Here is a 16,109-nt window from a genome sequence, read left to right on the forward strand (position 1 = left end):
CAGGCAGACAGGAAAGTTGGAAATGGAATTTACTCCAGAGAAGTGCAGGGTGAGCAAACAAGTAAAGGAATACACAATAAATGGTAGGACACTGAAAATTGTAGAGTGTGTATTCACAGATATCTGAAGTTCACAGGACAGGTAGATAAGGTGGTCAAGAAGGCAAACAGGATACTTCCCTTTATTAGTGGAGACATAGAATATAAGAGTAGGGAGGTTATACTGGAACTGTATAAAACAATGGGTAGACTGCAGCTCAAGTAATGTGTATAGTTTTGGGCACCACATTGCAGGATGAATGGAGTGGGTATAGAGAAGATTTATGAGGATTTTGCCATGACTGGAGAATTTTAGCCACGAGGAAAGATTCAATAGGTTGTTTTCTTTGGAACACAGGAGACTTAATTGAGGTATACAAATTTATTAGGAGCCTAGACAGAGTGGATTACGTGGTCCTAATTCACATAGCAGAGAGGGCAATAACCAGGGGACATAGATTTAAAGTAATTGGTAAAACGGTTAAAGGGGAGTTAAGAAAACTTTCTATCCAGAAGGTGGCAGGGATATTAAACTCATTGCCGGAAGGGTTTTAAAGCAGAAACATTCAGCATTTAGGAAGTACTTGGATATGCACTCAAAATTGAACTGACTCCTGGGATGAAGGGGTTATCTTATGAGGAAAGATTGGGTCGGTGTCCATTAGAGCTTAGAAGAATGAGAGATGATCTTATTGAACCACATGAGATCCTGAGGAGACTTAACAAGGTGGCTACTGAGAGGATGTTTCTCCTTGTGGGAGAGGCCAGAACTAGGGGCACAGTTTTAAAAGTAATGGGACTCTTAAGACGGAGATGAAAAGAATTTTTTTCTCTTGGGTCGTTAATCTGTGGAATTCTCTTCCCTAGAGAGCAGTGGAGGCTGGGTCATTGAATACTTTTAAGACTGAGATAGATTCTTGATTGATAAGGGAGTCAAAGAGTGTAGAGGATAGGCAGGAAAGTAGAGTTGAGATCACAATCAGATCAGCCATGATCTTATAAAATGGCGGATCAGGGCCTAGGGGTCGAATGGCCTGCTTCTAATCCTAATTTGTATGTTCATCTGTGCTGCAACCTACAAGGCTAAGGACCAGAGGCTTGAAACTGGGACTAGGCTTAATAGCTCTTTCTTGTCTGCCATGGATAAGATGGGCAGAATGTCATCCTCCCGTGGCATAAATTTCTAAAATTCTCTAACTATGGTGCAAGTTCAGGGGAAATCCTTATGTGTGTTAAGTTTCAACAGTGGAGTGAGGTAATTCACCCCCTAAGTAAACTTTATACCAGTATTCACCTCCTGTTTGCTTAACAAGAGTAATTCAGCCCCTGTATATTTTATACCAATAATTCAGTCCTAAGCCTGTTGAAAGTAATTCAGCCCTATGCAAAAAAGACACTTATAATTTATCCCTTACTATGGTCTATATTAGTAAACCCCTTAGTATGCTTCAGATTAGTAATTCACCCCCTAAGCTTTATATTAATAAAAACAGTACTTGCTCACTCTGCCTTTACATACTGTCCTCTTATGTGTTTAAGCATTTACCTATTTCAATTGATTTCACTTCTCTGTCAGTGAAGTCATATGCATTTCACTGAGTTACTGACACTTAGGAGATGGCGGTGGCTGCAGACTCAAATCTACACGTGGGAAGGTTAGATGTTGTGTTGGGCGGAATGCAGAGTTCATATCCTATGACGCCAGTTGGCTTCCCTCCATCCATGATCTTGTTGACTGTCTCAGTTGGGAGCAAAATGGTGATTTTTTTTTTTCTCTTCCTGTTCAGCTCAGAGTAAGTATTTTAATTTTGCAGGGAGAATAGAAATAAAAATTGGCAAACACTGAAAGAATGAAGTTGGAATACAGAGCATTCTGGAAATACGCATCAGGACTGTCAATACCTGAAGAGGGCAGAACCCTTTATCAGAATTAGGACAAGGGATTTTGCCTTAAACATTAACTTGCATTTTTCCCTTTTAGATTTCTTTACTCAATAAGGATGTGCTGGATTGCTCTAGTGGCATCAACTAAACACAAATAAATCTACCAGTCCCTTTTTAGCTGGGTAGAACTATTAAGAACTTAACCATAAGAGAAAGGAAACTTAGAAAACTAAATAATATTATTGCTAGTATCTACTATGTATCCTCATGTATACTATGAGGCTGTGGAAGGCCTCAAATCTGTGTGTGTAATGGAACCAGAGGACATTGCCTGTTTGACTTGTCCTCATGATGCCCCCTGCCCACCACCCCCTCACCCCAATCCCATTATGTCTCATGCCTCAAAACTCCACACTCCAATAATAGAATACCCATTACTCAACAAAAAATGCTCCTTGGTCTCATTAATTTTGAAAGATATTAGTTTAACCTTGTCCCCACTTCCGATGTCTGCATGTGTCATTGTCACAAGGGGCTGAGGCCTTCTCCCTCCTGCTTGAGGTAAAGGTCACGCTGGTGGAACATGGGGCTGGTGATGCAAGGCAAGGTTCCAATTCTACTTATGCATCGTGAAGTCCCAGCGACAAGAAAACTGGAATCATGCAGCCCACAATTAGTGTCAGGCTCTCTAGAACACCTAGGCCCTTCTTGCCATTGCCGTTGGTGACCCCATGGTGACTTTGGCTGCTGACTTCAGGCAACACATGCACAGATGCAACATACAGAAATGTCCCGGCGGAGAAGAGCAGCCCGATGCCGGTGGCCTTGGTCTGGTGCAGCGAGCCCACGCTGCTCTGTGGAGAAGAGGGGAGAAAAGAATGGTCAGGTTCAAAGAACATAGGTCTGTCAACTTGTACTGGTTGGTCCTCTACACAGTACATCATACAGCAATAAGCCAATCCTGAGCCTGTACCCCGGTACAACTGGCAAACAGATGGTTCCAGGGCATAGGTTTAAAACACTCTGATTTTAACAAGGGAGAGAAGCAGGAAGAGTGAGATGAAAGGGAGATGGGGAGGGAGTGAAGAAGAACAGAAAAGAGGGAGGGAGGGGGGACAAAAGGGAGGAAGACAAAAGGTAAGTGGAAAGGAGGGAGGGGAGAGGGAAAGGGAGGTATAGAAAGGAAGGAAAGGAGGGAGAGAGGAGATAAAATGGAAGAAGGAATGGTGAAATTAGGAAAAGAAGAAGAAATGAAAGAGGAGAAAGTGGTGAGGGAGGCAAAGAAGCAAGAGGAAAAAAGAACTTTTTTATTCCAGATTGGGAAATCACTGCTGAGAACATGAATTTCACCACTCAGTGGAGATTTGGAGCAGAGGAGGAGAGGTAGTGGAAGCTGAGGATTCTAGATGCAAAGTGTGAATTAAAAGAGGGAGGGAGTAGAGATGGAAAGTGAGGATTAGAGGAGGAGGGGGTGAATTAGCAGAGGCAGGGAGTAATGGTGGAGGCTGAGGATTAGAGGTGGAGATGTCTCTGCGGGTCTTACCTTGCTGACTATAAAGTAGGTGGTGATGGCGAGGAGCGGTGCTGCCAGGGAGAATACGAATAGGTGTTTCTGAATCTGCCGCTTCTCTAAACCTGCATGCATCAGATACGACACCAAACCAAATGATGCAGGAGCCTGAAAATATCCAGACTAACAGCAGTGAGCACAGATAGTAAAACCTGGCAGGCAATCTCACTGTTAAGCAATAAATGATTTTATTCACATATTCTGCACATCCTCCTTTTGGTTTCTCTCCATTACACATCCACCCTCATGGATTACCTTCTGCCAATGCCTCTGTTTACCCAGCTGCAATAGCAGCTTCCACACAGACTCAACTCCCCCTCCCACCCCTCGTCACCCACTCCTTCAACCTCTACTTGCTTGTTGAACTATTTTTGATGTTGTAATTTGAGGTTGAATTGAGAAAACTGAAAGAGTTACAACTTGGAAACTTTGGGTCCAGAGAAATAGAAAAGAAGCAATAGAAGACAGAATGAAAGATGAATTACTCAATGAATGGGATTGAACTAGGGAAAAGAATAGCCAGGATCTGGGAATGACAAACCCAGCAGTCAGTATGTCCAGAGATTACAGAACAATATGTCAATAAAACTAATAGAATTCTAACTATACAGTACTGCCAATGTCGTGTACACACCAGACGACGCCTGAGTGAGATGCAGATTGAGTGAGGAATTGGGCATTAGGCTCAGGTGGGAATTAGGGGCAGAGGGGGGGAAAGAGGTGCTCTACTTTTTTTCAGCCTCCAGTGGTTGGCGAGTTTCCTTCCTTGTCTCTGAGCTAGGTAAGTGCAGCTTTCTGTTACTTAATCTGTGTACATTATTAACTAATTGACTAATTAAATAAATAAGGTCGGACAGAAATGGCAAGGCTGGTGATGTGCCTTGACTGTAGCATGTGTGAACCTGTGGAATGTACTGCAATTCTAGACAACCATATCTGCAGACAGTGTCTGCAATTTAGGCAACTTCAGCTCCGAGTTGCGGAGCTAGAGTCTGAGTTGTGGACATTGTGGGGCATCAGGGAGGGGAAGAGTTACCTGGACACTTTGTTCCAGGAGACAGTCACTCCTGTTAGGTTAAACAGGATCTTAGAGTTGGTCTGTGGTCAGGGACAGGAGGATGTGGCTGCGAGTCAGGCAGATAAGAGGAACCAGCATGTAGTGATGAAGGAGTCTCAGCCCCTGACTTTGTCCAACAGTTACAAGGGCCAGAGTTACAGAAACAGTAAAAGGAAACTGAATTAAGGACTCTGTACCTGAATGCCCACAGCATTCACAATAAAACAGATAAATTATCAGCTCACATTGAAATTCATTCGTATGGCCTGATATCTATTTTAGAGACATGACTACAAGGAAACCAAAGCTGGGACCTGAATATCCAAGAGTATGAGATACTCAGGAAGCTGGGAAAAGGTGGTAGGGTAGCTCTGTTAATTAAAGAGGCCATTAATACTGTAGTTAGATATGACCTTAGTTCTAAAGATCAAGACGTTGCATCAGTTTGAGTGGAACTAAGAAACAGCAATGGTAATATAAATCACAGTATAAATCTGGAAATTAGAGATGTGTGTAAAAAGGATATTATAGTAATCATGGGGGTTTCAATCTACACATAGTCTGGGTAATCTTAATTAGTACTAATGTTGTAGTGGAACAATTCTTGGGATGTGTGAAAGAGGGTTTTCTAGAGCAGTACATTGAGGAACCAACTAGGGAATGGGCTAGTTTAGAACGAGTATTGTGCAATGTAAAAGGGATAATTAATCATCTTGTTGTAAAGGAGCCTTTAGAAAAGAGGGACTATAATATGATAGAATTTTACATGAAGTTTGAAAGTGATGCAGTTCAATCAGAGACTTTTTTTTATTCATTCATGGGATGTGGGTTTCACTGGTTGGGCCAGCATTTATTGCCCATCCCTAATTGCCCTTGAGAAGGTGATGGTGAGCTGCCTTCTTGAACCGCTGCAGTCCATGTGGTGTAGGTACACCCACAGTGCTGTTAGGAAGGGAGTTCCAGGATTTTGACCCAGTGACAGTGAAGGAACAGCGATATATTTCCAAGTCAGGATGGTGAGTGACTTGGAGGGGAACTTCCAGGTAGTGGTGTTCCCATCTCTCCGCTGCCCTTGTCCTTCTAGATGGCAGTGGTCATGGGTTTGGAAGATGCTGTGTTAGGAGCCTTGCTGAATTCCTGCAGCGCATCTTGTAGATGGTACACACTGCTGTTACTGTGTATCGGTGGTGGAGGGAGAAAATGTGCCTGGATGTGGTGCCAACCAAGCGGGCTGCTTTGTCCTGGATAGTTCTTGAGTGTTGTGGGAGCCTCACTCATCCAAGCAAGTGGAGAATATTCCATCACACTCCTGACTTGTGCCTTGTAGATTGGCTTTGGGGAGTCTTAATTCTAAGCAAAGGAATCTATGAAGATATGAGGGGAAAATTGGCTATGGTAGATTGGGAAACTATGCTAAAATTTGTGATGGTAGACAGGCACTGGCTAGCATTTAAAGAACTAATGCACAGTTTACAAGAAAAATATATTCCTTTAATGCACAAAGACCCATCAAGGAAAGTGTTCTAACTGTGGCTAATGAAAAAAATCAGGGATTGCATTAGGCGTATAAGGTTGTCAAAAATAGGTAAGCCTGAGAATTGGGAGCATTTTAGAATTCTGCAAAGGAGGACCAAGAAAAAGATTAAGAAAGGGAAAATAGAATGAGAATAAACTAGCAGAAAACATAAAAATGGACTGTAAAAGCTGCTATAAGTGTGTAAAAAGGAACAAGATTAGCAAAAACAAATGTGGGCCTATTACAAGCAGAGTGAGGAGAATTTATAATGGGGAGTAAGGAAATGGCAGAGAAACTAAACAATTACTTCCTGTCTGTCTTCATGGTGGAAAATACTAAAAACCTCCCAGAAATAATGGAGAATCAAGGGACTAGTGTAAATGAGGAACTGCAGGATATTAATATTAGTAAAAAAAAAGTACAAGAGAAATTAATGAAACTTAAAGTAGATAAGTCCCCTCGATCTGAGGTGAGGTAAGGTAAGGTGGGGGGGAGATCAGCTGTGGCTGCAGTTTGAGGCCATTGGCTGCAGAGGATCCCCGGGTCCTGAGTCCGGCCACATTGACCGTGACCCCTATATGACCTTGCAAGGCAGACGGGTCCAATGCAGGGAGGATAGACGGAGCCATTCTGGGAGGGGAGGATAGACGGAGCCATTCTGGGAGGGGAGGGTAGACGGGTCTATTCTGGGGAGGGAGGGGACGCAAAGGAATAATCAATCAATTGCCGATGGTGGTTAAACACCAGCCCCTGCACCTCGCAGGGGTCAAGGGCAGTGGGAGTGGGGGATGTACTGGACTCAGACCCATAAACTTTCATGGGCAGGTTTTTCCAGTCAGCAAGCAGGGGCGGGGCCCACTCGCCGATGAGTAAGATGACGTGGGGATACGTCGGGTGTGTGTCCCGACGTCACCCCGTGTCATTTAGATTGTCAGTTCAGCGGGCGCACAGCCGAATTGGCTGCGCGCCCACCGAACTGTCAACGGCCTATTAAGGCCATTAAAAAACCAATTAACGTGATTGATGGACCTGCCCGTCTAACCTTAGGGCTGGCGGGCAGGCCGGGAGCCCAGGCGGGCCTCGGAAAAAGCATGAAACCTCATCCACGGGCGGGATGAGGTTTCATGAGGGTATTAAAATTTTATGAAACGTTTCAATAAAAGTTATGGACATGTCACAACTCATGTGACAGTGTCACATGAGGGAACATGGCAGGGAGATTTTTCAAACCTCTTTATTTCGAGTTTTACATCGGAGACGATCTCCCTAAGGCAGCACTTTGCCTCAGGGAGATCTGTGCACTCTTTCATGCGCATGCGCGAATGAGCGCATTCCAGACTGAGGGAATCCCCCCCCTGCCCGCACGGGGAGTGCATAGAGCTTCCTGGCGCACATCACACTGGGTGGGCCTTAATTGGGCCGCCCACTTAAAATGGCTGCGCCCCACCCCCCTGACTGGGAACGCCGATCGGAGGCCCGCCCATCGGTGCCCACTCACGCTCCTCCCCCTCCCTAACGAGAGGAAAATGTTGGCCTATGTATTTCACTTTCAAATAGCACCTTCTTAAGGTGCTTTGCCCTTCCATTTTACTGTTTAATCTTTATGAGTTTCAAACATTTATTTCCCTCTAATCAGACTGGGCTGACTTTCAGTGGCTGTCTGACTAAAATCAATCAGAAGTTATGATCCAATGGTTTGGAGTGAGTCACAGTAAGTAATTAATTAGCCATAGTCCACAATAGATGATTGGCATCTCTCCCTATTAGAGAGAGATATTTGGTTATATAGCTTGAAGGGGCATCCACTCCACTATTGTGGGGTAAGATGAAGAGGCAACCTCCATGATCTGAATGTTGAGCCAATCCAACACAATTAACTGTTTAAAACTATTTTATATTAGCAATGACACAGTTCAAAGTTCAAAGTTCATCCAAATCTAGACTTAAATCCATTCAGTTGGGAAAGCAAAATACTTGATGTCCAATGTAATCTTTACCTGGAGAAGTAACCTGCCAGAAAGCAAGGCTCCAATACAATCATGCCTATTTCAATGAGATTATGTTTTGAGTTTAAAGAGTAAACCTATGTTTCAAGGTGAATGCTGGTGGGGTTCTTCTCAAAGAATCTAACCAAAGAAATGAGGAGCAGGCTTAATTTACTTGTTTCAGTTGTCTTTTCCAGTAAGTGCAATGAAATGAAAATTAATGGATGTCTGCTGTACCCCAGAGAGAATAATTAAGAGTTGTCTTCAGGCTCTGTCAAAGATGCTAAACCGCTCAGGAACCAAAATGAATGGCAAATAAAATTGGTATTTTGAGAAGTGTTACCAAAATTAAGCATTATGTTACGCTACAACAGCTTCTACATTTTACTTCAGTATATACTTGCATTTTAAAAAACTAAACTACGAAAATATAATTAGTTAATATGTTTCTCTGGAGAGATCAGCATGTATAACAGGGATTCAGCAATCCTTCGGGAATGTACCTAATTGTTAAAACAATAGATAATGAACTCCGAAACACTATTCCAAGTAACTTCACAGATTGGGAAGTTTGAGTTTGTGGGAGATGTGGTTGGCTGCGGAATCCTTTTGACATGAGTACGAATTAAAAAAACCACACCAGCTGTTTTGTTTCAGGATTAAACAGTTGGTAACCCGATTAATAGAAAGCTGCATTATTATTTTAAAGGACAACAATTGTTAAGTATTTGAAAATACTTCACTATAGAGGATACAAGTAACATCCCAGAAATTACTGTAAATCAGGAATTGGAAGGGAGAGAGAAAATTACAATCATCAGGGGAGTGGTACTTAACAAACTGTTGGAGCTGTGGGCTGACAAGTCCTTGGGTCCTGAAGGACTTCATCCTAGGGTCTTAAAGGAAGTGGCCAGTGAGATAGTTGATGCGTTGGTTTTAATTTTCCAAAATTCATGAGATTTGGGGAAGGTTCCATTAGATTGGAAAATAGCGAATGTAACTCCTTTATTCAAAAAAAGAGACAAAAAGCAGGAAAATATGGACCAGTTGGCTTAACATCTGTCATAGGGAAAATGTTAGAAGCTATTATTAAAGATGTTATCACAGGGTACTTAAATTCAAGGCCATCAGGCAGAGTCAACATGGTTTTGTGAAAGAGAAATCATGTTTAACCAATTTATTGGAGCTCTTTGAAGAAGTAACGTGCTGTGGATGAAGGGGAACTTGTGGATTTGCTGTATTTAGATTTTCAGAAGGCATTTGATAAGGTGCTACATCAAAGGTTATTGTGGAAAATAAAAGCTCATGGTGTAGGGGGTAACATATTGGCATGGATTGACGATTGGATAGACAAGGAACAGAGTAGGCATAAATGGGTCATTTTCTGGTTGGCAGGATGTGACGAGTGGTGTGCCACAGGGACCAGTGCTGGGGCATCAACTCTTTACACTTTATATAATTGATTTGGATGAAGGGACAGAAGGTACAGTTGCTAAAGTTGCTGATGACACAAAGATGGGTAGGAAAGTAAGCTGTGAAAAGGACTTAATTGGCACGCCTGCATAAAATGGCGGTGCGGAGCTGACCGCCCCTGCCTGCTCCTGCCGAGCCCGCCCGACACGGGAAAAATTCTGCCCTATGTTTAACAAACTATTGGAATTTTTGAGGATGTAGCTAGCAGAGTAGATAAGGCGGCTGCGATATATTTAGACTTTCAGAAAGCTTTTGATAAGGTCCAATACAAGAGGTTAGTAAACAAAATTACAGCAGATGGGATTGGGGGTAATATACTGGCATGGATGGAGAACTGGTTAATGGACAGAAAACAGAGAGTAGGAATAAATGGGTCATTTTCAGGTTGGCAGGCTATAACTTGTGGGATACCGCAAGGATCAGTGCTTGGGCCCCAGCTGTTCACAATCTATATCAATGATTTGGATGTGGGGATCAAATGTAATATTTCCAAGTTTGCAGATGACCCAAAGCTAGGTAGAAGTGTGAGTTGTGAGGATGATGCAAAGACGCTTCAAGGGGATTTGGAGAGGTTAAGCAAGTGGGTAAAAATTTGGCAGATGGAATACAATGTGGAGAAATGTGGGGCAGGGTCTTTTGCTGAGCGGGCGGGCATGCCCCTGACCCGCTCGAGTGTAAAATGACGCACGATGATTCGGCGAGCGTCCTGACGTCATTGCGTACTTGCACGATATTTCAGTCAGCAGGCGCGCACGGGAATCGGCAGCCCGGCCTCCAACAATTAAAAGGCCTATTAAGGCCATTAACAATGTAATTGATTTAAATTTTTAAATTTAAATTTTTTTGCGAAATCTCATCCAAACCTCATTTGATCCGTCATTAAAAAAATAATTCATCTTAGTATCTAACATGTCCCTGCTCATGTGACAGAGTCCAGCATGCTGGAAAAGCTCCCAGAGGCACAGAGCTTACTCAGGGAGATGAAGAGTTTTGACAATTATAAATAAAGATTTTTGAAATGTTAAAAAACATGGCTCCTCATGTGACTCTCGCGCACCCGCTGCCTGTGTGGGAGGGGGAGAAGGTCGGGAGTGCAAGTTCACGCTCTCGCCCTCCTCCCACTCCCACACAGACAGCACTGAGCGCTGCTGTGCGCGTTTCATGCTGGGTGGGCCTTAGCGTGAAATCGCGGTCTGCCCCCGATCGTGGGCAGCTTCTGACTTCTTCCGCCAGCCCCCACCAAGCTTGCCCAACAAGGGAAAAATCCTGGCCATGAAGTTATCCATTTTGGTGGGAAAAACAGCAATACAGAGTATTTCTTAAATGGTGAGAGGCTTGGAAGTGTTGAACTCCAAAGGGACTTGGGTGTCCTTGTCCATGAATCAATGAAAGCTAACATGCAGGTTCAGCAAACAATTAAGAAGGTATGATATTGAAATGATATGTTGGATTTTATTACAAGAGGATTTGAGTATAGGAGTAAAGATGTCTTACTGTAATTACATAGAGCTTTGTTGAGACCACACCTGGAGTAGTGTGCGCAGTTTTGGTCTCCTTACCTAATAAAAGACATACTTGCACAGGGGAAGTGCAATGAAGGTTTACTAAATTAATTCCTGGGATGGAAGGTTGTCCTATGAGGAAAGATTAAATAGACTGGGCCTTTATTCTCTGGAGTTTAGGAGAAGGAGAGGAGATCTCATTCATACAAAATCCTTTCAGGGCTCGACAGGGTAGATGCAGGAAGGATGTTTCCCTTAGCTGGGGGATCTGGAACCAGGGGACACAGTCTCAGAAAAAGGGGCAGGCCATTTAGGACTGAGATGAGGAGAAGTTTCTTCACTCAGAGGGTGGTGAACCTTTGAAATTCTCTGACCCAGAGGGCTGTGAAGGCTCAGTTGTTGAATATGTTCAAGACTGGGGTCAATAGATTTCTACATATTAAAATCATCAAGGGATACAGGGATAGTGCTGGAAAATAGTGTTGAAGCAGACGATCAGCCAGGATCTGGTTGAATGATGGAGTGGACTCGAAGGGCTGAGTGGCCTATTCCTGCTCCTATTTCTTATGTTCAGTCCAAAGTGCTGCAGCTGTATTACATATCTGGAGCTTCTGGTCTTCAACCTCTGGATCTGCACTAAGGATTATAAATTTGATCTTTAGTGTCAAAAAATTGAGTTATCAGGAAAGGATGGAAATTTTAGTCTTGTCTCTTGTTGCTGTCCTCTTCACCAGTCTTAGCTTCTGCTCCTTTCCCCAGCCCTTCCCCATGTTCCAGCTGTTGTTTCCTCCATGCTCTCCAGCTCATCCCATCTGCCAGTCCCCAAGACTTCCCTGATCTTTAGTCACTGCTCCTCACTTTAGGAACTCGAGTGGGTGAGAGAAACCATCGCATTTGGCCCAAGAAACTATGAAAACCCTGTAGGTGTAAATGCTGGCATATCAAAGTATCGGTTTAGTAGGCCTGTTATGTGTTTCTAGCTAATCCCATGGGTTAATCTCCACATCTTCCCACTCAGTGGTTTATTTGCATCTGCCTTTCCTCCCCAGAGAGCCTTAGTTCTTTTCATTGAAGTAATTAGAGAGTTACTAGGAGAAAGAAGTTGAATCTGCACTTTAAATTAAACCAGGACATGTCCATTTAAAGGATTGCACAATATTTGTGTATAGACAACGCTTTGTAGCCTGGTATGCATGGTAGTGATGAGCTGCCTGTAGCAGTTAAAGAAGGCAGCTCACCACCACTTTCTCAAGGGCAGTTAGGGATGGGCAATAAATAGCTGGCCCAGCCAGTGACGCCCACATTCCAGCAATGAATAAAAAAAGTAACAGCTGATTTTTTTAAAAATGGAGTTTTAAAATATTTGTTATGGGGAGGTGAGCATTGTAGGCAAGACCAGCATTTATTGCCCATCCCTAGTTGTCCTTGAGAAGGTGGTGGTGAGCTGCCTTCTTGAACCGCTGCAGTCCATGCGGTGTAGGGACACCCACAGTGCAGTTAGGAAGGGAGTTCCAGGATTTTCACCCAGCAACAGTGAGGGACAGTGATCTAGTCCCAAGTCAATATGATGAGTGATGGAGGAAGCTGTTGAGATAATGGTATTCCCAGGACATCGCTGCTCTCTAGCTTCCTGGTATTGGAGGTCACAGAGAAGGGAGGTGCTGTAAGTTCCCACAGTGCCTCTGTAGTTGGTACATGCTACAGGCACTACACTGCTGATGGAGGGACTGGATATTGAGTGCACTGGCAAAAACTTGACCAAGCAAACTGCTTTGTCCTGGATATCTAAGCACTTGGATTTAAATTCTTTTAAAAATGGAAGTGAGGGGTTTAAGGGGAAGCCTGCAGTTGTACAGGTTCATGAGAGAGAGCGTCTCCCACTGGCTGTAGAGACTGACACCATATTCTACTCCTTTCTCAACAACCAATGATTACTCCCTGAAATTTAGTAATATTGTAATGTAGTGAAACATTGCAGCCAAATTGGGTACAGCAAATACCCATGGACAACAGTGAGATAAACGATCAGATTATCTGTCACAACAATGTTGGTTGTGTGATAAATGTTAGTCAGGGCATCAGGAGTGCAGTAGGAGGTGGTCCACCACCTTCTCAGGGCCACTATGGACAGTGATCCTTGCTAGCATTGCCCAGAGCTCAACAACACTAAATGTCAAAGTTAGTTTGTCTGTTCACCTTGTGAAGGATAACGGCAAAGAACACAATGACTTGGAGAGAGATCTGGGACGATCCTGCTGCAGTACCAAGAGCCACACCGTCCGCTGGAAGAGGGAATAAAACAGGTTAGTCATGAACTCCTTTTCATGTATGGAAGTTACATTACAAGTCGTACAGAACTCTGGTTGGACTGCTGTCTATGGTACTGCTTTCAATTTGGGCACCTTACCTGAGGAAGGATATATTGGCCTTAGAAGGACTGTAGCGCAGGTTCAGCAGAATGTTACTAAAGTTAGAAGAGTTAGTTTGTGAGAGCAGGTTGGATTAACATAATTTGTATTTCCTTGAATTTTCAGGAAATTGAGGGGTGATCGTATTAAGATGATTTAGAGGATCTCAGAGTAATGAGAGGGAAACTCTAATTACTCTATGCTGGTGGGGGGAGTCCAAAACACAACCTTAAAATGAGAGCTGGACTATAGAGGGATGATGTCAGGAAGCACTTCTTCACACAAAGGGTAGTGGAAATCTGGAACTCTCTCTCACCAAAAAGCTGTTGAGATTGAGTCAATTAAAAATATCAAACTGAGATAGAGGTTAGTTCAACCATAATCTAATTGAATGACAGGACAGGGTCGAGAGGCTAAGTTGCCGATTTCTGTTTCTATGTGATTGGATTTATTGCACAAGCGGAGTTGTGATGAGAAGGTGGTGGTCGGCCTTCGAATGACTGTACAGCTTGGAAAGGCCCAGGTCACTTCAGAGAGGGTGAAGAGTCAGCCAAATAGAGTGGGACTGGAGTCTGATGTAGCTCAGTCTGGGTGAGAGGGTGACAGGTTCTCCACCCAGAAAGATATCAGTGAATCAGCTATTATCCCAACAGCTAAAAATGCAAAAGGAATGGAAGAAGCTGGAAGGCTATCTACACCATCAGCATCGTGTATAAAATCTGTCAACCATTAGCTCGCAAGACCACAATTGGAACAGTCTGCACATACTTCCCCGCCACTGAGCGTCTGATCCTCTGCTCTCTCTCCAAGTCTTACAAATAATCCCTCCCACACCGAGCCACCCCTCACCACACCGAGCACCCTCCCACACCGAGTCTCCCCTCACCACACTGAGTCTCCCCTCACCACACTGAGTCTCCCCTCACCACACTGAGTCTCCCCTCACCACACAGAGCACCCTCCCACAGCGAGCACCCCTCCCACACCGAGTCTCCCCTCCCACACTGAGCACCCGCCCACACTGAGCACCCTCCCACAACGAGCACCCCTCCCACACCGAGTCTCCCCTCACCACACCGAGCACCCTCCCACACCGAGCCTCCCCTCACCACACTGAGCCTCCCCTCACCACACCGAGTCTCCCCACACCACACTGAGCACCCTCCCACAGCGAGCACCCCTCCCTCAGCGAGCACGCCTCCCACACTGAGCATCCCTCCCACACTGAGCACCCCTCACCACACTGAGCACCCCTCCCACACCGAGCCTCCCCTCACCACACCGAGTCTCCCCTCACCACACTCACACTGAGCCTCCCCTCACCACACCGAGTCTCCCCTCACCACACCGAGTCTCCCCTCACCACACTGAGCCTCCCCTCACCACACTGAGCCTCCCCTCACCACACTGAGCCTCCCCTCCCACACTGAGCCTCCCCTCACCACGCTGAGCCTCCCCCCACCACGCTGAGCACCCTCACCACACTGAGCACCCCTCCCACACCGAGCCTCCCCTCACCACACCGAGTCTCCCCTCACCACACTCACACTGAGCCTCCCCTCACCACACCGAGTCTCCCCTCACCACACCGAGTCTCCCCTCACCACACTGAGCCTCCCCTCACCACACTGAGCCTCCCCTCACCACACCGAGTCTCCCCTCCCACACTGAGCCTCCCCTCACCACACTGAGCCTCCCCTCACCACACCGAGCCTCACCTCACCACACTGAGCCTCCCCTCCCACACTGAGCCTCCCCTCACCACGCTGAGCCTCCCCCCACCACGTTGAGCACCCTCACCACGCTGAGCCTCCCCTCACCACACCGAGTCTCCCCTCACCACACCGAGCCTCCCCTCACCACACCGAGTCTCCCCTCACCACACCGAGTCTCCCCTCCCACACCGAGTCTCCCCTCCCACACCGAGTCTCCCCTCCCACACCGAGTCTCCCCTCCCACACCGAGTCTCCCCTCCCACACCGAGTCTCCCCTCCCACACCGAGTCTCCCCTCCCACACCGAGTCTCCCCTCCCACACCGAGTCTCCCCTCCCACACCGAGTCTCCCCTCCCACACCGAGTCTCCCCTCCCACACCGAGTCTCCCCTCCCACACCGAGTCTCCCCTCCCACACCGAGTCTCCCCTCCCACACCGAGTCTCCCCTCCCACACCGAGTCTCCCCTCCCACACCGAGTCTCCCCTCCCACACCGAGTCTCCCCTCCCACACCGAGTCTCCCCTCCCACACCGGGTCTCCCCTCCCACACCGGGTCTCCCCTCCCACACCGGGTCTCCCCTCCCACACCGGGTCTCCCCTCCCACACCGGGTCTCCCCTCCCACACCGGGTCTCCCCTCCCACACCGGGTCTCCCCTCCCACACCGAGTCTCCCCTCCCACACCGAGTCTCCCCTCCCACACCGAGTCTCCCCTCACCACACCGGGTCTCCCCTCACCACACCGGGTCTCCCCTCACCACACCAAGCCTCCCCTCACCACACCGAGTCTCCCCTCACCACACTGAGCACCCCAGGCTCACCGAGCCTCCCCTCACCACAGTGAGCACCCCACCCACACTGAGTCTCCCCTCCCACACTGAGCACCCTCCCACAGTGAGCACCCCACCCACACTGAGCCTCCCCTCACCACACCGAGTCTCCCCTCACCACACTGAGCACCC

The 16,109-nt window shown here is 46.2% G+C and overlaps 1 protein-coding gene across 4 annotated transcripts in view; it reads right to left on the reverse strand.

Annotated features, from left to right (window-relative positions):
- Positions 1 to 1,820: 1,820 nt before the first annotated feature.
- Positions 1,821 to 16,109, reverse strand: part of LOC144673712 (zinc transporter ZIP9-like) — a 60,782-nt gene continuing 46,493 nt past the window's right edge. For 2 of the 4 annotated variants that reach the window (XM_078535415.1, XM_078535413.1), the window contains 3 exons: positions 13,222 to 13,307; positions 3,466 to 3,600; positions 1,821 to 2,776 (listed from right to left, as the gene is read on the reverse strand). In XM_078535415.1, coding sequence (XP_078391541.1) covers positions 2,543 to 2,776; positions 3,466 to 3,600; positions 13,222 to 13,307 — 455 coding nt within the window. In that variant the 3' untranslated portion in view covers positions 1,821 to 2,542. Of the gene's footprint in view, positions 2,777 to 3,465; positions 3,616 to 13,221; positions 13,308 to 16,109 lie in introns of all 4 variants that reach the window. The other 2 variants (XM_078535414.1, XM_078535412.1) reach the window with 1 other exon arrangement.

Source organism: Cetorhinus maximus, unplaced genomic scaffold (assembly GCF_964194155.1).
Source record: "Cetorhinus maximus unplaced genomic scaffold, sCetMax3.hap1.1 HAP1_SCAFFOLD_442, whole genome shotgun sequence".
Lineage (NCBI taxonomy): Eukaryota > Metazoa > Chordata > Chondrichthyes > Lamniformes > Cetorhinidae > Cetorhinus > Cetorhinus maximus.